The 24,292-nt window shown below is 33.9% G+C and overlaps 1 protein-coding gene across 4 annotated transcripts; it reads right to left on the bottom strand.

The window, feature by feature from the left end:
* Window positions 1-7,015: 7,015 nt before the first annotated feature.
* LOC123554288 (uncharacterized) lies at window positions 7,016-22,961 on the bottom strand. Of its 4 annotated transcripts, none has more exons than XM_053548260.1 (15): window positions 22,815-22,961; window positions 15,463-16,013; window positions 15,163-15,258; window positions 14,709-14,944; window positions 14,280-14,463; window positions 13,463-13,536; window positions 12,709-12,759; window positions 11,626-11,880; window positions 11,389-11,509; window positions 11,090-11,209; window positions 9,847-10,061; window positions 8,841-9,048; window positions 7,761-8,557; window positions 7,447-7,548; window positions 7,016-7,249 (listed from the first exon to the last, which is right to left on the bottom strand). In XM_053548260.1, the coding sequence occupies exons 2-13, from the start codon at window positions 15,893-15,895 to the stop codon at window positions 8,487-8,489; spliced, it is 2,064 nt and encodes a 687-aa protein (XP_053404235.1). In that variant the 5' UTR covers window positions 15,896-16,013; window positions 22,815-22,961; the 3' UTR covers window positions 7,016-7,249; window positions 7,447-7,548; window positions 7,761-8,486. The 4 variants fall into 4 exon arrangements, with proteins under 4 accessions (XP_053404235.1, XP_053404233.1, XP_053404234.1 ...); XM_053548258.1 differs by lacking the exon at window positions 22,815-22,961 and adding an exon at window positions 22,668-22,804; XM_053548259.1 differs by lacking the exon at window positions 22,815-22,961 and adding an exon at window positions 16,196-16,710.
* Between the last annotated feature and the right edge of the window lie 1,331 nt (window positions 22,962-24,292).

The raw sequence follows: 24,292 nt of genomic DNA, 5'->3' as shown, positions 1-24,292 counted from the left end.
ACATTCTGCCCTTGGGTTGACAATATCAGTGTTACACACGCTGCCATATAATATTTATATAATGTTAGTATTATATAATCCGTAATAGTTTTTGAATTTTTCGTAGATTTGAAAGTTCGGATTGAAAAATTCCTGGTTGAGAATAAAATACAATGCGGATGTATATTGAAAATGTTTCCAATTTTGTCAAAATCATGTACAATGGAAGACGCTTTACAGTTAAAAGCAAACGAAGGGTAAATCTACGTTTAAAAGTTCCTTTTGTATGTACAAATGTATATTATAACTAAGAGTTGCATAGGGTGTGTTTAAAAACTTAGCTAAAGAAGATGCTAACAAACACGAATTACTGTCACATATATTTAATGACATGTTATGTTTTATTTATTACATTCGATCTGCTCTGTGATTTTGCCTTACAATTTTGTTGAAGAGATTAATCAAACTTACGCCTGTTTATATATTAGTAATTTTAAAATAAACATAAATCTATCACTACAATGAACTGCTCTCATATCTCCAAACAGAGTTTAAAACCTTATTTTCAAAGTTAACATCAGGCGAATGTGAATCAAGTTAATCTTTTGTCATATTTTTGTAGGTTGAAAAAAAGTTGTGAAATATCTAGGGCAGTTAGAACTAGTGTATCAGAATACTGGTGGCCAGCTTGGGCGTCCATTTTATCTTCATGTTTATATGTATACTGATCGCAAAACCCAGAGGGTAAGTGTTGCACATTAGCATGGCCTGCTTTTATTCAACATTTAGACTTCAAATAATTTTATGTTTGCATCTATTCAGGAGAGATACTAGTTTGTTACATGGCGAATGAAAAATCGCCTGTTTTTCTTTATGAATTAATTAAATAGATATTTAACGAATTATCTATACAAAATTACTAATAGGTTACTTTCATTTACTTGACGGTTATGAAATATGTTCGTCTTCTTATAAAAGTGTTATAACTATATCCCCAACACTAGTTAGTTAAAAAATGAATGATATGTCTATGGGCGAAATGCTAAAATTGTAATTTAAGAAAAGAAATCAAAACCCACACTCCTGTACACTACTCGATTTATACTTTTTTTTTATAATGTAAGATCTAGATTTACAACTATGTCATAGCTTGTGATTTTCAAGCACTTAAAATCAATTTTTCACAGTGTTTGCTTCATAGCGGAGTACTTTACGCCTGGCTATTGTTTGCATGAGATGGCATACAGCTACCCTTTTGCTGGACTACAGAATGAGGACATGGTAACCCAGGAAGAACGTCTTGTGACTCTTGTTTCAGAAATATTTGGGCTTAAACCAGTGAAACAAAAACTAGGAAACATGCCAGATCTTGTTGAAATCATCTATTATGACGGTATGGAGAAAAAGGCTCTTGTCCTTTTTATAATTTGATATTTCTGATATATATTGTTTCTGTGTACTATTTTTATCGAAAGCTATTCAATAGACATAATAGATTATAAGAATGTTGTGATTTTTCAAATCAGGCGTAGCATTTAATTTATAGCAACAGAAACATTGGGTATATTAATAAGTAAAATTGAAACCGATTGCAAGAAGTATAAGTAAAAAATAAAAGTTAATGAAATACCAACCGATAGCGGCAGGTACTATAGAGTAAAAGTAGATTTTCTTGCACGCCTACGTTTCCAATGACAACAACTTAGATAGATTGATTTTAAAAACAAATTTCTTGTATAAACATTATGATTCTTGTACATTGATTATGGAAAGGCGCCACTGTCTGTGGTGTTCATACATATTATTATCCTGTCAAAACTTTCTGTAATTATGTGACTATTTTTGCACCACACTATGATATAACAACGTAGCTGTTTAACATAATAACGAACTACAGTGAAACACCGCTCGCTCGAGGTCGCAAGGGGATGAGCAAAATGCTCGAGTTATCCATGGTTTCAAGCGACCCAAACATTGGCCAACATACGATGAAAAATTGAAGTTTTATTGTATCAATTGTCATCGGGACCATTGGCAGAGGAAACGGTGATGCGTAATAATAACAAACCCGTGACATTTAAGAAAACGTATCACAAACGTTATCTATGAAGTAATAAGTAATAACATACTTGCTTTAATCTAAAGCAAACAGTAATTGATCAACATTTCATCAATAAAACTTTTCTTTAACCTTTCATCAATAATTAATCTCATTATCAGATCAAATATACCGACAAACAAACATTTAAGATAGTCGGGGAATAGACAACGCAATTTTCACGGCGTACGAAAATTTTTAATTAACCGATACATTCTGATCGCCGAAGCTGTGAAATATTTTGACACCTCTGCTCGAGTTAGCCAGAAGCAAAAAAGAGTAAATTAATACACAGGGACCAGGTGTCATGCTCGAGCGATCGAGTTATCGATGCTCGACCCAACCATGGTAATTTCACATAGAAAACAGAAGGAAATTGGCCGGGACCATATGAATTGCTCGGGCGAGCCCGGGTGCTCGAGTCATCGATGCTCGAGCGAGCGGTGTTTCACTGTATTTGGACAATTTCACACAACACGTGATATAAAATCATAATTGTTTGACTTAATAAGCCACTATTGAATTTAGACAAGTTTTAATCACACTTTAACATAATGACACTACTGCCTGACATAAAAAGACAATACCTGGACAAGACTACGCCAGACAGAGACGAAATAACGTACATGTATTATGTTGACATAACAAAACACTTTACGGACAAGTTAACATCTCATTTTGAAAAATAGCATGTGCAATTCTCATAACAGCATATCCCACAGACTAGTTCCTATAACTCTTAGGTAACATATATTTTGACATAATAAAGTAAGTGTATGAAACTTTATAGAGAACATGTTTTACCAAAACTATGAATACTTATTGTTTCTAACTACGTTAATTATATGCAGTTTCTACATTACCGTTTTAAAAAACAAACTAAATGAGAGAAAAAATTGTCTGGCTTTGGTAATGTATTATTGATATGCATGTTTAATTTGCCATTTTTCCATAGTTTATAAATACTTCCTTTCAAAATTATCAGCCATTACCTGCTGTCTATAAGGAACGAGTTTCTAAATAAGCTTAGCTTACTACTCAATCCTTGATTTGTGTATGTTTGCTGTATATTTGCTGAAAATAAATATTGTTTAAACAAAACTGTGAAAACGTGGCCTATAGACAGGTTCACATGTTTCTTTGACATAATGATATATTTTCCACATAATACCGTAGTTGTTCATCATATTGATAAGACATAATATTGACTATAAACGATTAAGAAAATAACCATGTTCTAAAGTTACAATATAGTGAAATAAATTCATCCTTGTAAGCTTCACACAAAGTATCATGTTCATAGACTATAATACACTATTTGTGGCAAAATTGCAAGGATTTTATTTTGCATAATGGACAACACAAAATAAAATGTACCGGAATACGACACCAGCGTTGTTCCATAGACAAATATAAAACGAAAATGCCTAGTAAAATTAAACTTGCAACTCGGGAAAAAACTAAAATGATTAAATACCGGTATTTTGCAAAAATGTTATTCTTTCTGTTATCAATTATTTGTTGCAGACTAACAAGAGTCACTGCTGCCGGCACTACACAGACATATCATAAAAAAAAGAGACATGCGAAGGTGTACGCGCGCCAAACATATTCAGTATGACGTAGATCTATATCGTTGCATCCAGATCTTTTGTCGATGAATAACAGGCGTCTCTGATGGCATATTTCTGCAACGAGAAAAAACTAGGTAGCACCGCTATACTTAGGCTACCACTATACTGAAGAGGGGGTTTTCCGAAAACATTATCTGAGTCGTCGAATGTTTATCAAAATAATTACTGTGATAATTTACATCATAATCTCGATACGTTTTGCGTAGGTGCGCCAAGCTTCCATTTATTCGCTGGATAGTATCTCGATACATTTAGAAATAATCTTGATATTTCAAACTTTTCTGAAAATGATTATCTCAACAGCCAAAAGTTTCTTGGAAATAAAAAAGCATATCTTGGAACAACAACTTTCGGAAAAAATGCACAACTTTTACTTGGAAGTTTAGAAAATTAAAACGTCTCGTGCGTTTTCAAGCATTAACGCGAAATTTCGCGATTTTTAAAGCATTTTCAGGAGGAAGCAGTTAGAATATCTAGAAAATATAATTTCTGAAATGTTTACAGAAAAAAATGCACAAATTTCCTGGAAAGTTTACAATAGTATCGTGATAGCTACCACGTGGCAGAAATATGCCACCATTTAAACTTTTTGCATGGAACTGTTAAATATTCTCAATTTAAAGTTACGATGCCGCATGAAAATTTATATCAAATGCATGAAACAATTCAAGATTCAGTTATCTACAAGGTACTTTGTTGTAACAGTATTACAGGCATATTAAGTTTTTTATGTCATACATATCCTAATTACTAAAATGTCTATCAAAATGAAGACTCTGCCAAATATTAAAAGTACTGTTTACATGAAGAAAATGGCAACAGTACCCTAGAGCATTATGTGGGTAGTAAGAATTATGTAAAAAGCAATTTACAGGAGTTGCAATTTACAGAAAATATGAATCCCACTCTAAATTCTAATTTGTTTAGTTCTGCCCATTGCATTTTTGTTTTGGGTTAGACCGTTAGTTCGTCTGAGGACCATACACCCCTTTTCATGGAATTGCATGTTTGTATATCATTGAAGATTGCATGTAAACCCCCGTAACTTATCTGCAGATGTGTCTAAATTTGTTTGTATTTTATTACTTGTAACGTAGAAAATATTGAGTTCTGCTCAAACCGTTGCTAAAGTTCATGAACAGGCTCAGTCAAAGAGAGCATTTTTGTTATGTTTGACGGCCTGTTGATTGTTAGTTTTTTTTATTTCACCTAGTTATAGCCGTCTGTTTAAAAATTCGAATGTTTTTGCGGTATAACGAGATTTTGTAAGTTTTTTGGTAAATTTAAAACTGAGTGACAATGTAAGTCAGTGAGAACAATTTAGACAGTGTTTTTACTGTAATAGTAAATATATCAAACGTTTTAAGGGCTTATGATGTAGGAAGGGGCTATCATAATGTGATGATTACATATATTAATGTAAGTGCGTCAAAAACATTAAAGCGGAGGCATTTATGAAGTTGTATATTTGGAAGCAGGTCTGTGAAATATGAATGTCTTAAAATTTTATTTACACTTTCATATTTCATAATTCATTCCGGCATGTAAAACATTTTAGAACAGTGCATAATGTATGATCTCCCTTGTAATCAGGACAATATGCCTGTAAATAGTTTTCCGGTACTAAAAAATTTTTCCACGTTCTTCCTTTTTCAGAAAATTGAAAGAGAAGTAAACTGATAGAAACTGTCGAAAATGTGGCGGCTGTAAAATGTATGCCTGTTCTTGGCCTCGGAGTTGTTACATTTTGTGGTTTTAAACATTCATTCGTACTGTAATAGAATTCCGCTAAAGTCGGTGCTGGGGGCGTGAGGGGTATTGCAAATTTTATTACCTCTCGTGAACAGACTCAGTCAGACAGAGTCTGCAACTTCGTTGCTTGGTTGCATTCTGTGCTATCAAAGGATCTTCTCACATGTTGTATTTAAAAGTTAACAAATGCACAGTAGTGATACGTTGCATATGCATTAAGATTACGATGCGACCCGCTGGGAGTATGGTCGAAAATATTTTTATACATTTATTACGTAATAGCATGGTTTGTTTGGTTCACATCTGGCCAAGAATGTTAAAGCACTGGGTATTAAAGTAAAATACACCATTTCTCCAAGTGAGAATGAAATGGTATGTCTAACATTTGTTGAAGTATTGTGTGCATGTTCATAAGAATTTCAATTATTGGTATAGTAATGGTTTATATAAAATAGATAATTATGTTTATTGTCAATCAGTCTCAGATATTAGATTTAATTGAATTTAAATGTTATGTTAGTCCATCTAATAGTAGTCAAATGAAAGCATTTGGTATAAGTAAAATTAGAAAAACAATTTAAAATCATTATTTCTTTTGTATTTTTACCACTAGAAAAATTTATTACAAAATGCGTTGGTAATATGAATTTATTGAATATTCGTTATATAACGTTCATTATGGCAAAGTACAGTAAAACAGCTTTGTTTTGTAGTTCAAAATCATGAGCTTAACTATTTTTTTCTATAAATAAAAGGAATAGTAAATTTAGATTATATTATAATTATGCTTGTGTGGATCATATAAACAAATGAACACCCTTCTGAATAGTTCCAGATTAATACTTCACTTGTCATATTTAGTAGTGCAAATAACAGTCATGTTGTTTGTGTATATATCACATGTTATGTAATCAGTTTGCTACTACTTTTTGTCAATGATAATATAAAGGAGTAGGTTGTTAGTCAGTATTAGCTATTTCCTGTCATGTTAGAGTCATGTATTAGCATTACTTCACCTTCATTTAGTCACGTAATACTTCACATGTCATGTTAGGTTTAGGTCAGTAATAGCTACTTCACCTGTCATGTTAGGTCAGTGATAACTACTTCACATGTCATGTTAGGTTTAGGTCAGTATTAGCTATTTCACCTGTCATGGTAAGTCAGTATTAGCTACTTCACCTGTCATGTTAGGTCAATGATAACTACTTCACATGTCATGTTAGGTTTAGGTCAGTATTAGCTATTTCACCTGTCATGGTAAGTCAGTATTAGCTACTTCACCTGTCATGTTAGGTCAGTGATAACTACTTCACATGTCATGTTAGGTTTAGGATAACTACTTCACATGTCATGTTAGGTTTAGGTCAGTATTAGCTACTTCACCTGTCATGTTAGGTCAGTATACTATACTGTCATGTATAGTCAGTAAGCTACTTCACCTGTCATGTTAGGTCAGTGATAATACTTCACATGTCATGTTAGGTTTAGGTCAGTATAGCTATTTCACCTGTCATGTAGTGTCAGTCAGTATAGATACTTCACATGTCATGTTAGGTTTAGGTCAGTATTAGCTATTTCACTGTCATGGTAAGTCAGTATTAGCTACTTCACCTGTCATGTTAGGTCAATGATAACTACTTCACATGTCATGTTAGGTTTAGGTCAGTATTAGCTATTTCACCTGTCATGGTAAGTCAGTATTAGCTACTTCACCTGTCATGTTAGGTCAATGATAACTACTTCACATGTCATGTTAGGTTTAGGTCAGTATTAGCTACTTCACCTGTCATGTAAGTCAGTATAGCTACTTCACTGTCAGTAGTTAGGTCAGTATACTTATTTCACTGTCAGGTAAGTCAGTATTAGCTACTTCACCTGTCATGTTAGGTCAGTTTTGATAACTACTTCACATGTCATGTTAGGTTTAGGTCAGTATTAGCTATTTCACCTGTCATGGTAAGTCAGTATTAGCTACTTCACCTGTCATGTTAGGTCAGTGATAACTACTTCACATGTCATGTTAGGTTTAGGTCAGTATTAGCTATTTCACCTGTCATGGTAAGTCAGTATTAGCTACTTCACCTGTCATGTTATATCAGTGATAACTACTTCACATGTCATGTTAGGTTTAGGTCAGTATTAGCTATTTCACCTGTCATGTTATATCAGTGATAACTACTTCACATGTCATGTTAGGTTTAGGTCAGTATTAGCTACTTCACCTGTCATGTTAGGTCAGTGATAACTACTTCACATGTCATGTTAGGTTTAGGTCAGTATTAGCTATACTTCACCTGTCATGTTAGGTCAGTATTAACTACTACTCATTTCATGTTAGGTCAGTATTAGCTATTTTTCCTGTCATGTTAGGCACGTATTAGTTACTTCACTCGTCATATTGGGACAATATTAAGTACTTTTCATGTCATGTCAGGTCAGTATTAGCTCTATCTGTCATGTATGTCAGTATTTGCTACTTTTCCTGTCTTGTTTGATCAGTATTAGCTACTTCACCTATCATGTTAGGTCAATATTAGCTACTCCGCCTGTCATGTAAGGTCAGTATTACTACTTCACCTGTCTTGTTAGGTCAGAATTAGCTACTTCACCTGTCTTGTTAGGTCAGTATTAGCTACTTCACCTCTCTTGTTAGGTCACTAACAGCTACTTCTGTCATGTTAGGTCAGTATTAGCTAACTTCTCCTGTCAGCGTAAGATTTACATTTTGCAATGGAACGTGCATATATAGGAGTACATAAACGAAAAATTCCTCAGTCAATACATATTTACTCTGTTGTTGAAACCCCTGAAAACGTCTAAACCATTGGTTTTAAACTAAAATGTATGCTGAATAAAACACAATTTACAAAACCATAACATTATCCAAATCTATATATACAGCTAGACACAGATGAGCGAAACTTATACAGTAAATTCGTACGTAATGTTCATATAGAACTTCGTATTCTTGCCATTAATGTATATTTTTTTTATTTCATTATATCACTTTTATAATGCTTTTATTTTATATATTCCTGCAATCGTTCCTCTAAAACTGCTGTTACTTGCTCCATCTTCTGACCCATTTTGTCTGAAATGAAATTACAGTTTAAAAACATTTATCCTATCGTTCGTTTCTGTGTGTGTAAATTCCAGAAACTACCGCAGTAAGTCAGTGCAAGATTTAAATGGTTTTACTGAATACGTGTAGGTTTATATACTATTAGTAGTATCCCAGTACAGTGATGAAATATAAATTCCTTTGAAGATCTTTATAGTAAAAATTCATGAAACGTTACGCAATATACGATTATATCATTTATGGTACTTGAAGAGTATCAACCATTACTTTTAAATGATAGATGTGTACCTACCATCAAAATAAACTATTTCACACTTATCAACAATGTTCCCACCAATTCTTTCATTAAATAATGGGTTCTCTACGATTGTCCTCGAAAACTCAACAAACTTCTTCACTTGGTCTTTCATCTCCACGCCATTCAATCCAGAAAAGACAAGGCCTGTCATTTTGTGTAATGTGATGACTGAAGTTGCGTATTCTCGCGCATAGCACACTTGCTATAAAGGGAACATTATCAAGAGATTATAAGGTGAATCCATATTTCAATTCAGTTACATACTTGTTATTTATTGAATAACCGGAAGTGAGGGCTTTACATTTTTATCCGAAAAAAAAAACAAACTAGAATAATGCATGGTAGCTATAGCACAAAATATGTAGGGAATTTATCGTGTTCCAGGTATTAAGTGCTTAACAGTCCGCACTACTGTCTTTCTTAAGGAAAATGTGGAAAGTAAGTCGGTTTTAATATAAAATATTCCAAAATAATTCTAAAAAGTAAGCAAATATGTAAAAACTCGCGACTCCAACTGACATTTGGCGAATTGTGAACAAACAAGCAATACGAATGAAAATAGGCAAACCTATAACTGTGAAAGTTTCATTAAAATCGACATTGTGGAACTTTTTCTATACACGTAAATAAGCGTAAATATCATTGAAAGTGCGCTTTCTCCTTAGAAGTCCATTGTGACAATTGATCGGAGGACTCAGTCTAAGTACAGAACCTTATATTTTAATTTTTTATTCATGTATTGTCTAATTTTATTTTGGCCGATTAATTTTCAGATGTAACGGAAATGGATTTTATAAAATCTACATTGTAGTGTAGAACAATATTTGTTTCTAACGTGCAGAACTGCCTTAACTGTGAAAATGAGCTGTAAAGTCGTATCTTAATGTTAACCTCTACAAGATATTGTCTTTTAAAACGAACCGCACTCGCATTAAAAATAGTGTCAAATGTTCATACACTTCAAATTTGTTAATTTTTGTTGTGTATTAAGAATAATTACTTCTCCATTCTCCAGCGTCAGTCTGTACAACTGTAGAAAATATTTTCTGAATCCAATAACAACTGGCTCCAGCGGACCGAGATGTTCTTCTTTGGGGAACCTTGTTCCTGGTCCAGGAATTGAACAGGAGGCCGGTACAATGACAAAAAGCTTGTACACACATTTGCAACAACCGTTGTATTTCTTCATACCATCATCAAATCTACCTTTGAAATCTGAAACGTTAAAATCATTGCTTCATTAATATATGGTTGCATTCAAGTTTTGTTTTATCAAAAATATCTATAATATGTACATTGTCTTATTAAATCGATTTTCCATTCCTTTGATAATCTTAAAGCCTCGCTCGAGATTTGTTATTATAAACCTTGTAAAAATTCACGTCTACAAAAGGAAAATTAATTTGTGATTAGAATACGGCAGTATTTCGAGTATTAATCTTAAGTAAAGAATCATGGTGTAGTTTGATTAGTTATACCGAAATGTACTGAACAAAAGAGCTAAGACAGAAATGTGGAAACTCCTCAGGCCGTCCAACACAATATTGTAAGCTCAGTTGTCTTAGTCATTTGCTATATTACCAATATCTTAACAATGACTGTAAAAACATTTCTGAAATGTAGCGTACCTTTAGGACAACGTGTTGTTAATAACATATTAAAATTTCAAAAATATCAAATGATATAAAGATATAGTTATATTTATTTTATTACGTCACCCATTTGTAAAAAGTCACAAAATACAAATAAAAGTTGTATTTTTAGAAAACGAATGAATACCATTTATAAGAAATCAGAGGAGTACATACTGACTATGACATGAAAATGCTTAAATATCAGAGATCTATGAAATGCTCTTTTTAGGTAGTACAGACAATAGCACTATTTCCTTTACAATCCAAAATGCGTTTTTCGTTAGCTTGTATATTGCAGAAAACTTAGAGTATCTTTGTGAAATTTCAAAAAATTGGTTGAAGTCGTAGAATATATCAATTTTATCTGACGGTATGGTTTGATTTTGTTTTATAGTAAGAATTAAATCAACATGAAATTGTTCTAAACGTACGCAAAATTTCAAAACAATACTTAAAGCAGTTTTGATGTCATAGGCAAAAATAAAATTCAGGTTAGCTGCCTTGTTTAGTGTATGTTCTTTGGTTACAAGCGATCTGTTGCATATATAATCTTTGTAACTAGTTGATCCCGAATAACATAAAATCCGTATAACGTTAACATAAGAGTACCTCTGCCTTCTTCTGTCTTTCCTATAAGATTTAATGGCAAATAGTTGACAAAGTAAGAGTATGCTAATCCTTCATAGACGACACCTGCAGGAAGCAATTCAACCATCTTTGTATCTCCCGCTGTAATATAAATATAAAAAACAGAACAAAAGTCATTTGCAACCAGTTTTTATATCGGTATTATACCATATTGTTTGAAGATGATATAAACTATATAATAGATAATGGTGTAATATGCCCAAGTGCAAGTCTAAATATAGTCCTTTATTCATTTAAAGCGATATCAGGTGTTAAATTACCTTGGAGCGTTTTCCAGAGTTTGTCTAGATAAGCCGGATCTTCTTTCTTAAGGAGCGTCGTGCATGCGAAATGAGGTGAAATTCTGTTAATATCGGAATTCTGCACTAAAACTGGAATAACCTAAAATTATCAAATAAATAAACATGTTTACAACAACACGATTAAGCAATCTAGTTTAAATAATTTGAATTCATAATGCACATAATTAAACAAGAGCGAAGAAACTAAAATCTAACCTGGACTTTATCTTCAGAAATACTTTTAGCTAATGCTGCTTCGAACTGAATTGCCATGGTGACGTCTTTCACTGCAGATTCGGATACAACGAATATATTCCATCGAGAACGACTTAAGCCTTTGAACTGCATTTTTGCATCTCCATTTGAAAACTTTACATTCTTCTCCATAAAAAAATTCATTATTTCTTCGGCCAAAGTTTTATCCGCTTCCACGTCGCTTGAGTATGTTACTATAGCGGTAACATGTTGATCCTTTAGACAATATACAAAAATATCACTATTACTATATATTATGCTTTACATTCTCATTTCGCCCCTGCGTAGTCGTGTGGTCAAGGTCGCTGACTTTGAATCACTTGCCCCTCACCGATGTATGTTCGAGCTTCGTTTGGGGCATTGAATTCGTTATGTGAGGAAGCCATTCAGCTGGCTTAAGGAAGATCGATGGTTCTACCAAGGTGCCGCCTGCCTGTGATGAAATAATACCGTAAGAGGCGCCTAGGGTCTTCTTCCACCATCAGAAGTTTGACAGTCGCCATTATGACTTATAACTGTGTCAATGTGACATTAAACCCAACAGAAACAAAAACAAAATGCATGCTAATTTTGGTGTGTTATCATTCAGTTTGTAGTTAATCAAAGTGATAAGACGCACCCTTATTTTCAAAAAAAGCTCTGTAGCAACCATTTGAAATATTTATAATTACATGCATATAACTGATTATGACTCAATATAGTGAATGCTGTGTTAAAAATAGAATATAATGCGTGCAAACGGAAGCTTATATGCACAAGGTACATCAAAATGTTGTAAATATGTTTGTACGATAGAATGTTTATATGTAGATACCCATTAAGACATAAAGATCTAACATAGTAGGGGAAAGAGAAATATATCAGATTCGTTTTATGACACGTTAGGTTTCTTTTCTGCTGAAACATTGCAATTTCCTCTAGTATGTACCAAAATTGTGACGTGGCTTTTTATTTCACTTCCATGACTTTAAATATGTGTTCAATTTTACTTCATTTATCCTCGTGTCTAGTTTCTGTAGATTCTATAATATTTTATCAACTTACCCTATCTTTCAGTTCACCTTCACTGCTCACAACATTCGATAACAGTGCCGTCTGAAACGCAATATACATTCACCGGTCAAACAAAACGCAATTTATAGTATCAACGTTTATTAGTTGTTTGAGAGCTATCACATATGTTAATAGGTATTTTTGCAAAACCAAGAAGTTCACAGACAATACCTAGGACTCCAGGATGTAAAAAAGAACACAATCTCAAAATTTCCTCAATATTCTAAGTGTCCTTGTTATGTCGGTGGAGAAACAGATTCGTGTCAACTATTTGGACTATACACGACTAAATGAAGACATTAGCGAAAAAAGTGACGGACGTAGTGATAGGCGATATAACATACCCTTCATGGCACGTTTACGATTCCTACATCAACGATTATAGTCAAACAGGGACTTTAAAACTGCATGTGTGTGCGAAAATGTCTTACCTTACAGTGTGTTGCTTGCTAGACTTTCTTTTTACGTTTATTAAAAACATACATACTGGTGGTGATAAATATAAACATACTAGTACCTCTTTTTAATCAGATAACTCTTATTGTTATGTCAGTAGAGAAACAAATTGGTGCCAACTATCTGAACTTCATACAACTAAATAAGGAAATTTGCTAAAAAATTGACGGAAGTACAGACAGGCGATATAAAATCCCCTTCATGACACATTTATTGGCTTTCTATAATTTCTTTTCACGATTATTAAAAACAAATATATTGGCAGTGATTAATATAAACATACTGATACCTCTTTTTGATCAGAGAACTCATCTTGTAAAGCATTCCAGATGTCTTTTGCGGGTGATGTTTTGGCATCTTTATCTGAAAGGCAAACAGACAAAGCTGATGATACTTGTCCAGTCTATCTAGATAAACGCTCAACCCGAGATAAATCTGAGCAATCGCTCAATCTGAGGTTTCGATTTCAAAGGAAACATTTAGATTATGATTGTATGTATGGAACTAGATTTTATTATTATCATATCACATTCATATGTGGTCTATTGTAGTGGATATTATAAAGAGTTGAATAAGCCTCCTGAATAATCAAGAGATAAAATCTGTCGTAAATAGTACCGTCGTTGTTGCTAATTAAACTTTTTTGATATTTTAAATAGCAAAATTACTCCTTTCAAGGCAGGCCAAACTTTGTCCAAAACCGTGTTTATTTTTCCAAGATAGGCACATCGCAATGATACAGAGTCTAGGTGATACCATGTTTACGCGTTGACGGCAAAAGTTGACTGGGTTTCTGAGGTTGGCAATTTGTTTCTGCGGAGGCGTGAGTGGCTAAATTAAAATACGCTTCAGGTGTAGAGTGCTATCAAAATCACCGTAACACAAACACCGACGCGGACAATATGTTGAAAAATCTTGGTAAGTAAAAGAATTCTGGAAACATTAAAGAGAAACGCCGCATGTATTATTTTACCATGCTTCATTCAGAGACTTAACTGGGTCTGTCACTGACAATCATAAATACAGATTTATACAGATATTTGTTATACTAGCTTATCTAAAGATTATCGGGCTCAATTTAGCTTTAAAAAATACTTGTTACTTACCTTCGAATTGTATTATGATTGAGGTATTTTTACACTTTGGGTTATTGCGATGGTCTACTAGTTCCCTTAGTGTCATCCGAAATCGAGGCACTTGAAAACGGAGGTCTATGTCCGCAAATCCCAATTCCTTCATTTTTGACATGGTTGCCAATATGAAAGGAATATCGGCCGAAAAGAAAAATGACTGAAATTACAAATATCGAAAAATGGTAAGTTTGTTCTAATAAAATATATTGCTAAAAACAGACTTTATTTTGTGAAATTTATAAAATATATTAAATTTGTTGAGTTTCCTCATCCAAATACAAATAATATAATGCGTGGGTGGGTTTAGGATATCAACATCTAATATCCATAATCAGTGTATACAAAAAGTCATGTATAAATGACAGATGGCATCAAAGCAATGTGAAATGCTACTAATAATACCTCTGTCGTCTGTGTTTTCGTTATTTTGTAAACTGTTGGGTTGTATTTTCTCTTTTTATCTCCATGTGTAAACTCCATTTCTAGAGGTTTTGGCATTTTCTCTATCAGAAAATCACCATAGTCACCTTCTATTGACTTTGGTTTACAAGAAGCTGGTATGATGATAACAAATTTCTGTGAAAAAATATTTGCTTCTTCCGAGTAGTATTCACTTTTTTTTATCGCCTCCTTTGTAGCTATAGCATAAAAGGTAAAGAATTTAAAGAAGAAATTATTTTCAAAATCATGTTTAAACAGTTTATTCGTGAAATATAACAAGATACAAATCTATTTGTATAATTCCTGCAGCGATTTGAAATTCCTGCCGTTTACCCGAAATAAACAAACTACAAGTTTCTTTGAAATAGTAAAACAGGACAAAAAAGTTTGAAATACAAGAAAGTGAAATCTTCACCTGGAAGAACATAAGCCAGGTAACCAAAATAGTAGCTAAAAACAAGACCGTGTGCGACATTCCCGGCAGGTAGTATGTCACGCATAGTCACTTTTTCTGAAACAGATAAAATTATAGATTTAACAAAAGCATGAACTCTTGACTGTAACAGGAAAAAGATTAGTGGAATTATCAATTTATGCTCCTTTTTATTGTTGTATCTGAATTGTTACAAAAAGCGATTAACGGTAATTTATACATCTTTTATTTTCGATATGATACTATTTGATAGAAAAAAGCAAACCAAGATAATTCATATACCTTTTATTTTCGATACCAGGTTACCCTTCCACGAGTCTTCGCTGAAGTCTACAACAATATCAGGTATCAGTTCAAGCGTGCCTGTTTTAAAACCAAGCCTTTCTGTCTCTGAAACACCTTGGAACACCAGACGAACACACATTGCATTTTCACGATATGACTTTTCAAGTCCAATCAAAATTTCAAACGTTACCCAATGTGATGACAAAGCGTTCTGAGTTAATAAAATAAGCACGATATCGGATCGTGATATGGCGAATAAAACATTATCAAATACTCGCCGCCCGACTTGAAAAATTCCGTCTTTGTAATGAGCAAATGTTTTAAGGCCTTTATCTGTTAATCCCTGGTCTATTTGTTCAGCTACCGAATTATCCTCTGAACTGTGCACAATAAAAACGTCATAGCATTCATCGTCTCTATCAGATGTCATCTCTTTCGCCTTTCGTATCTACTATAGTCCAGATATTGTTGCTTTTATCCACCTGTTTTATCTTATTCCCTCGCTATTGACTTTAATCAATTTATTAGGTTTCCCATGAATATCGCATCTGAAAAATAGAGGTAAACATTACTTAAACATTTGATGATACAAGATCGCTCTTCTATTTTAAACATTGTTTATTTATTTGATTCAAGCATCAAACAAAACTTGTATATCATTCTCATCGGTCGGTAAATGTATTGGAAATTAATAAAAAGAAATAATATTTCAGACAAAGACTATGAGCACAATTTTTAAAAAATTCACGCAAAAAGATCTGTTCCTGAATTAAGAGAAAGAAATCTTTGATCGTAATTAATTCTTGAATTCTTTTGATGGAATGCGCACACTATCAGACAAAAGTTATCTCGTACAGACAGGCCATGTGTACTGATATTCATACTACATGTATATCAATGCATGTATAAATACAGATAAAAGCAAGGCTTTTAGCACTCATTGGTCACTCAATTATTTAGTAGGATTCCGTACACATATATTATTATCCACTTGAAGACCAATATTCACTTTGACTGCTAAAAGTTATAGTCAGACCATTTTAAAAATAACATTACCATCTGTTAGCAGAAGGAGAGGAAAGTTCTGAGTGCATAGCAAAAGCCTAAATGTGTTTCATCATTTAGAACATAACAAATTTAGATGGCAAAATAAAAGTTGAAGTGTTCCATTACGCGCCGTTCTAGTGTGCGTACGCTTTTATACTGATATCAAGTCGCTTTTATAAAACACATAACACTTTGGATAGTTTCAACCGCATGATAGATATGTTCCAAATGATTAAAGCTAACAGGTGTTCCTAATCGCATGTTAAAAATACTTAGAGACTAAAACAAGACACTAATGACATAAAACACAACTGTACATAGTCAGATGTATAAGACATTACTAAAACTCACATATCCTCTTGCAAAGCTGATTAGCAGAATAGTATTTCTGTGAAAATATGAACACAATAGGAACAATTTAATTCTAAGAACACGGCACTATAAAATAAATAAACACTCAGTGAAACCTCGGTATCTCGAAGAAACAAGGGATCGAATATTTTACTTTGAGATAACCGAAATTCGACTTTAAATGATATTTTGTTCACGCATTTTTGGACAGGATTTGAAAATAGCTTCTTAACGAGTTTAAACTGTATTTGAATGTGTAGATGATAAGAACATGGACAAAAACAGTCTATGATTATGAAACAGGTAGGTATTTAGCAACAAATAATAACAAGTGCCATAAAAGCTTAACCAGGGCTTCCATAAGGATTCACTTTCATGGAGTCAGGACTGCCTAACATTCAGATTTTGGAGTCCCTCTTAAATTATTTTTTTTTGAGTCTTAATATAATTTTGTACAATGACCCTTAATACCATCATCATCATCATCATTATATTCTGACTTCGTCATCATATTTAAAGTACCACTGGAATAATAAGAAAACAGAATATTTAACAAAAATATTTTATTGTTTTAATATATAGGTAGTAACCATCAGCATTTTATCAAAAATCAAAACACATGCATAAAACAGCAATTAATCAGATATGTTTTAGTTAACATCTGCAACATTTCTAGTTCAATGTTTTGCACAACATGGTATGAAATACATGTACATAACATAACAATGTGAATACTACAATCACATAGCAAAATGTATTGATATGATTATCATAACAGTGATAGTGTGTGTGAATGTTCAAACATTTAGTGACTTTGCTTAGTGTATAAAGTCTATGCAGACGCCTTTTTAACCTTGTGCCAGTGCACATGCAATTCTTTTCTCATAGGGAAATTGTTTAACAGAAGGACCTTATGACAGTTTCATAAGAGTCTCTAAATTTTCAGGTGCAAGTTCTTGATTTTACTTTAATTCTGTTCTGCAAGCTGAAACCTCTTTCACAAGATAAACTTGTAACATGAATACAAAGGGACATGTTACAAAGTTTACTAATGATTTGGTAGTCAGTTGCATGACACTTCATCATGATCCTACAGAGGTCCATTAAGTTCTTTTTCTTGTAGACAACTTGGAGGAGACACTTTACACCTGCGTATTCAAGTTTCAGTTCATTTAAGTCAAAGTCATATTTCATGACCTTTATTTCAGCTGTTCCTCAGTTTTTGTAGCAGACAACAGTTCATTGGTAATGGGTTCAAGAACACTGAAAGCCTCAAGCACTGAGGTGTTAGTTGTCATCCGTTCCTCAATACTCCTCAATATAATCACTTACATAGCCAATGTATTTTTTTTTCATTTTTTCAACACTGTTTTTTCATTGCTATAAAATAGCTGGATACCCTTGTAGTAGACCTTATTTCCGTTTGTGCTGATCTTAGACTCAAGTGTTTCATACATACTCCATTCACAGTCTCTAGTCCATTTAATTTGCCCACAGCAGAATTCTCCATTGGTGTAAACTGGCTTCAATCCTATGACTCAGCTATGTGTTGCTTTGACAATACGTATCCGTAATGCATCAGCCAAGGTAGCTGTAAATGCTGAAAACTTGTAATATAAAACTTCTCTCAACAATCCCTGTGCGATCACATCGCCAACTATGTTTTTTCCTTCGTTTGACTAGTGATACGATCCTATCGAACCATAGCACTGATGAACTGTCCTAACGGCATTCTCCATGGCTAGCCAGCGAATGTTAATGGGGTCTTTCAGATTGAGATTCGACTCTTCCATCACATTATGCATCTCCTCTAACTTGTAATTCCTGAACCATTAACATGGGTGCACATATTCTTTAGTTAATTTTATAAGTTTTCAAGTAGGGAATTGCTTTGGTAGCTTCAGAGCAAGCAAATGCCAGTCTGTGGACAACACAACGGACATGGTTCATCATGGGTGAGGCTTCTTGTAATTTAACACCTCCACCCTCTTTTCTTTTAAACATCACTGAGGCACCATCACTCCCTTATCCGACCAAGTTAACAGTTTTCAGTCAATGAGTTCTCAATAATTTCCGCACTTCACACACAAGAGTGCCAGCTGTTCCATCTGGGTTAACTTTATTTAAGCCTTGGCAGGTAAATGATATAAAAACAAAACAAAATAGATAACAGGATGGAAACCAAGTATGAGACAACTGCTTTCGATATGGTATCACAATTGTTTGGTTCTATCATAATATTGCAAATTTCTAAGCACACAAACACGCAAGAAATGACATCATTCATGCCAAGCCCCTCTCTGCGCCCCCTTCCTCTCCTCCCCAGCTTATGCTTTTTTTTTTCAATAAGTGAGATAGTAGATTAAGTAATTAACTGTTGTCTTATCCTAGGAGAAGAGGACAGAGCGAGGGTGGTTTAGTAAATGAACATGAGAAAATGCAAAGTAGAAACAATAACATACACGATGTTTCACTATCAGAAAGATAAATACCAAACAAATATATATGTTCTTTGGTCTTTTCCAAAGAACTTACATTGCACTTTCTCATAGAGTCCAGTTACTTTTATTGAATTCAATCATCTATCTAATCACTAACTGATCATATTAAATGAAAGAAATATTAAACTTAAATCAGTATGTTCATTTGTACTCTGTTTGAAAAAAAAATCAAATGTTGGCAATGTTTGAAATAACTTAAGAGGAAGTAAGATCAATACACAGGCTGTCTTTTCAGTACTTCGTTATTTCTGTCAGCAAACCTGTGTTAAAGATCACCTCTGAATAGAGACCACCTGGCTATAAAGACCACATATTTTTCTCCATTGCAACATTAACAGTGTATATTAACCTGTTAATAAAGACCACCTCCCAATAAAGACCACGTTTTGCTTCCTCAAGGGCGGTCGTTATAGACAAGTTTCACTGTACATAAATTTACTATTTTCATAAACTTATTAATCTTAGTTGTTATCAAGTGAATGTCATCTAAATGGTATGTATGACGTATGACGTAGTTTAACAAATAATTACGCAGGTAAAATCCACTGGAAATCCCAATAGAATTTACGTTAGAAATTCTACTTTCGATTTGATACCACAGGAGTTTGGTTATTTCATCCTGTAAATAGTTAGTTTAGCATATCAGACATTCTTTCTATTAAGATAAATAAAAACATTTTTGTATCAATTTAAATACTCATTCTCTATCATCTCAAAATCTGATAAATATGTGAACACAGCCTTATCCAGCTACTTATATTTAATTTAATTCAGTAAAATTCTAACTAAATGGAATTATCAAATCCACCCAATCATACATTCTAAAATGAATTTACATTCGAAAAAAGTAAAATTAACACTGTTATTGGTATTATTGTTTCCAATCCATGTCTTCAAATAATAGTTCTGACATAAATTATGGACATATTATAAAGAGCATACATGTCAATTAGTGATATCAGAAATAACTACTGCAACATTATCTTACCTGAATTCCAATAGTTCAGAAAATGGATGACTGATTGCACTTTCAAAGCATTGAATTTCAGACTTCATCACCTTAGACAAAAGATGCGGATGCTTTAAACAAGGGGTCCCTATCGCTTATCAGGAAAAGTTATAATGAAAAAAAAAATCTGCTACAATACTTCGAAAACTGCAGATTCAGAAGGGAAGATATTCATTATTTTCCTTTCGAGACTTACAGGAAACTAATCCTGGGTTTGTACAAAACATAGCAGGACGACTTTTGACACTTTTAGTAAAGGGTCACTCATTGAACGTTTCTGTGAAATGATTCCAAAATTGGCTCGGTGGTTTAGGACGTTTATTAGCTCACCTGAGCAATGCTCAAGTGAGTTATTGTGATCGCTCAATGTCCGGCGTCCGTCGTCTGTCTGTCTGTCGCCTGTCGTCTCTCAACATTTAGCTTGTGTATGCCTATAGAGGCTTTTTTTTTCAATTTATCTTCGTGTTCGAATATAGGTCATCTGGGTCAAAAACTAGGTCATGAGGTCAAATCAAAGAAAAGCCTTGTGTATGCGACAGAGGCTGTATATTTCAATCGATCTTCTTGAAATTTGATCAGAATGATTGCTTTAAAAGTAAGTCACTAGATCAAATAAAAAAAACCTTGTGTATACGATAGAGGCTTAGATAGAGGATAGAGATATTTGCAGTATTTCAAGTAGTCCTACTTTTTCCTGCTTTTCCTACTTTTTTAGATCTGTTCCTACTTTTTTAAAAAAAAAAAACTCCTACTATTCCTACTTTTTATCTGAAGAAGAAGAAATATGTAAACAAATGTTGTAAGTTTATTTATATAATGAATTTTGTTACATAATATAAGGACCGGTAGTGTACTTGTGATACTCTAGAGACCTTTGACATGCTGCTGGTGACCTCTTATGCATGCAGAAACCTGCTGACAGTTTGTTATGTGAGTTGAATACTGACCTTGATATCGAAGCATAAGAGGTTGCAATTAGCTATGTACAATGGGGAACTCAAAGCATCATAGAAATACACAGACCTTATATATTGTGATTTGTCCTGCTGTGTAATCGTGAGTAAAAGTACGAGATTCAGGTCCAGATCCAGGGCTCGACAGAGGGTGCCCATGCTCCCCAAGATTGCCGAGAAGTGACCTATACTCATCAAAGTTGCACCCAACTATTTTTGCAAAGGATTAATATTTTCTCAAAAGTTAGACCCAAAAACGCACCAAATGTCTCCATTTCATATCTATATCTCAAAATTGTGCAGGGAGAGAAGACCCTGACCCCACTAAAATAAAGAAAGTGTCCCCTCCCATGCCCTCAAAATTAAGACCAAAAGCCATTTGACTATGGGAGAGAAACCCTGACCCCACTAAACGAAGGAAAGTGTCCATTCCATGACTCAAAATTAAGGCCAACCAAAAGATGTACCGGAGCCCACCATTTCGTACCTCTATTTCAAAATTTTCCATATCATGATTAAGACTCGTGCAAGGTTTCATGAACCTATATTAAATACTTTTCGAGCTAGGCATGTCACAAGGTGAAAATGTGCATTTTTGACTATTTCAGGGGCCGTAACTCTGAAAATAGGGGGCGGACCCAAATAAAAAATAGGGGGGGGCGCAAGTTCATATCATGATTAAGACTCATGCAAGGTTTCATGAATCTATATCCAATTCTTTTTGAGCTAGGCGTGTCATAAGGTGAAAATGTGCATTTTTGACTATTTCAGGGGACATAACTCTGAAAATAGGGGGCGGAGCCAGATGAAAAATTAGATGTGCGCAAGTTCATATCATGATTAAGACTCATGCAAGGTTTCATGAATCTACATCAAATATTTTTTGAGCTAGGCGTATAACAAGGTAAAAATGTTCATTTTTGACTATTTCAGGGGCCATAACTCTGAAAATAGGGGGCGGAGCCAGACGAAAAATAGAAGGTGCGCAAGTTCTTATCATGATAAAGACTCATGCAAGGTTTCATCAATTTATATCGAATACTTTTTGAGCTAGGCGCGTCACAAACTTCGGACGGACGGACGCACGGCCGGATGGACGCACGGATGCACGGACAAGACCAAATCTATATGCCCCCACCACTCATGGGGGGGGGCACAAAAAGTATTGTACATTTGTATTCAACACCACACAGACAAATGCAATACATGGTACAGGTGTAACTCTACTCATATATAATATTACATCTAATTAGAGACATTTATATATTCTATCTTAGAATAGCATCAAAGTTGTAAATCAAACTTAATCTGAATTAACAACTAGTAGTTAAAAAAACCTACTTTCGATTTAAATCCACAGGTGTTCGCTACTGGTTTGAGTAAACAGTATTGATCTATATACACATTTATATATTCTATTTTTAGAATAGCGACGCAGATTTTATATCTTATCTAATCTGAATTAACAACTAATAGTTCAAAACCTACTTTCGATTTAAATCCACAGGAGTTCGCTATTGTTGTGAGTAAATAGCATTGATTTATATATCTCTTTTCATGACTAACGCAGCGAAAATTTAGTTGTTTCTACACTAGGTACACTGACATTGCTTAAAAGCTAAATAGCGTGCGGAAACACATATTGAATATTGTAACAAATAACGTACTTTTTCGTCTCCATTAAAATCTAAAATCAATTTGAGATAGATGCAACTTAAAAGCAAGACTAAGAGAGAACAAAACAAGAACAGAAATATGGGGATAGGAGCTCATTGGTTGGTCTTCATGACATTTTCAACAGTAGATTGTTTTAAAGCTTATACATCCTATTAATATGGTAGCAAAAATATGTCTTGTACATATAATTCGTCTTCTTTAAAGACATCCAATGGCCATCCTTCACTAAAGTATTTTACATATAGATATTTACTTCAAATGTAAAAATATTCTCATCAAATATATCTAACTACACTAAATACAGGAATTTGCAAGATAGTTACCAACGTCCCCCGCCTAGGGACATTTTTCACAAGACATATTGCATGCCAATACAACATATTCTAAGTAACAGGTCAATAGGGAGAGCGTCGGTCTAAGGATCACGAGGTCGTGAGTTCGATTCTCGGGCGGGGCGTATGTTCTTGCGTGACGATTTAATAAAGAACATTGTGTCTGAAATCATTCGTCCTCCACCTCTGATTCATGTGGGAAAGTTGGCAGTTACTTGCAGAGAACAGGTTTGTACTGGTATAGAATCCAGGAACACTGGTTATGTTAATTGCCCGCCGTTACATGACTGAGATACTGTTGAAAAACGGCGTTAAACCCAAAACAAAAACAAAAAAACTAAGTAGCTGGGCAACATACTAACAATGTACGTAAGTCATAACTATAGGCCTATATCATATAACTCATGAAGAAATTATGAAGTTTGATAAAATCTGGAAATCTATATTTGGTGAATGCTTTCAAATGCTAATATCTGTATTTTAAAGAATTAATTGTATTTTATTTTTGAATTGGTGAGGACAAATAGATAAAACTACAGCTGTCACAGAAGTGACGAATCATACCCGCACATTACGGCTTTATCACAGTTGTAAGCCAATACAGAAGTCAAACCTCAAACTCGGTAGGAGTCATTTGCTGGTCATCATCTAATCCTCTTTGTACATTTTCGTGATCCTAGGCCAAACCGTTCTCAAGATATCGTCCGGACACGGTATAACTATTATGGGACACTGTGACCTTGAACTTGGACTTACTGACCTCAAAATCAATAATTGTTATTTGCTAGTCATGAACAACATTCCTATCAACTTTCATAATCCTAGGTGTAAGCACTCTCAAGTGACCATCCGGAAATGGTTTAAATGTTCGGGGGTCACTGTAACCTTGACCTTTGACCTACTGATCTCAAATTCATCTTCTGGTTATTACCAACCTTGCCATCAAATTAAGTGATC

Source organism: Mercenaria mercenaria, chromosome 7 (assembly GCF_021730395.1).
Source record: "Mercenaria mercenaria strain notata chromosome 7, MADL_Memer_1, whole genome shotgun sequence".
Taxonomy (NCBI): Eukaryota; Metazoa; Mollusca; class Bivalvia; order Venerida; family Veneridae; genus Mercenaria; species Mercenaria mercenaria.
Note: the sequence above shows the minus strand (reverse complement) of the source record. Positions and strands in the feature narration are given on the sequence as shown.

Coding starts and splice junctions, on each gene's coding strand:
- LOC123554288 (XM_053548260.1), bottom strand. CDS start 15,895: ATGACATCTGATAGAGACGATGAATGCTATGACGTTTTTATTGTGCAC. Junction 14,945..15,162: donor CCTGGCTTATGTTCTTCCAG/GTGAAGATTTCA, acceptor TTTATGCTATAG/CTACAAAGGAGGCGATAAAA. Junction 11,881..12,708: donor AAGGTGAACTGAAAGATAGG/GTAAGTTGATAA, acceptor TATTGTCTAAAG/GATCAACATGTTACCGCTAT.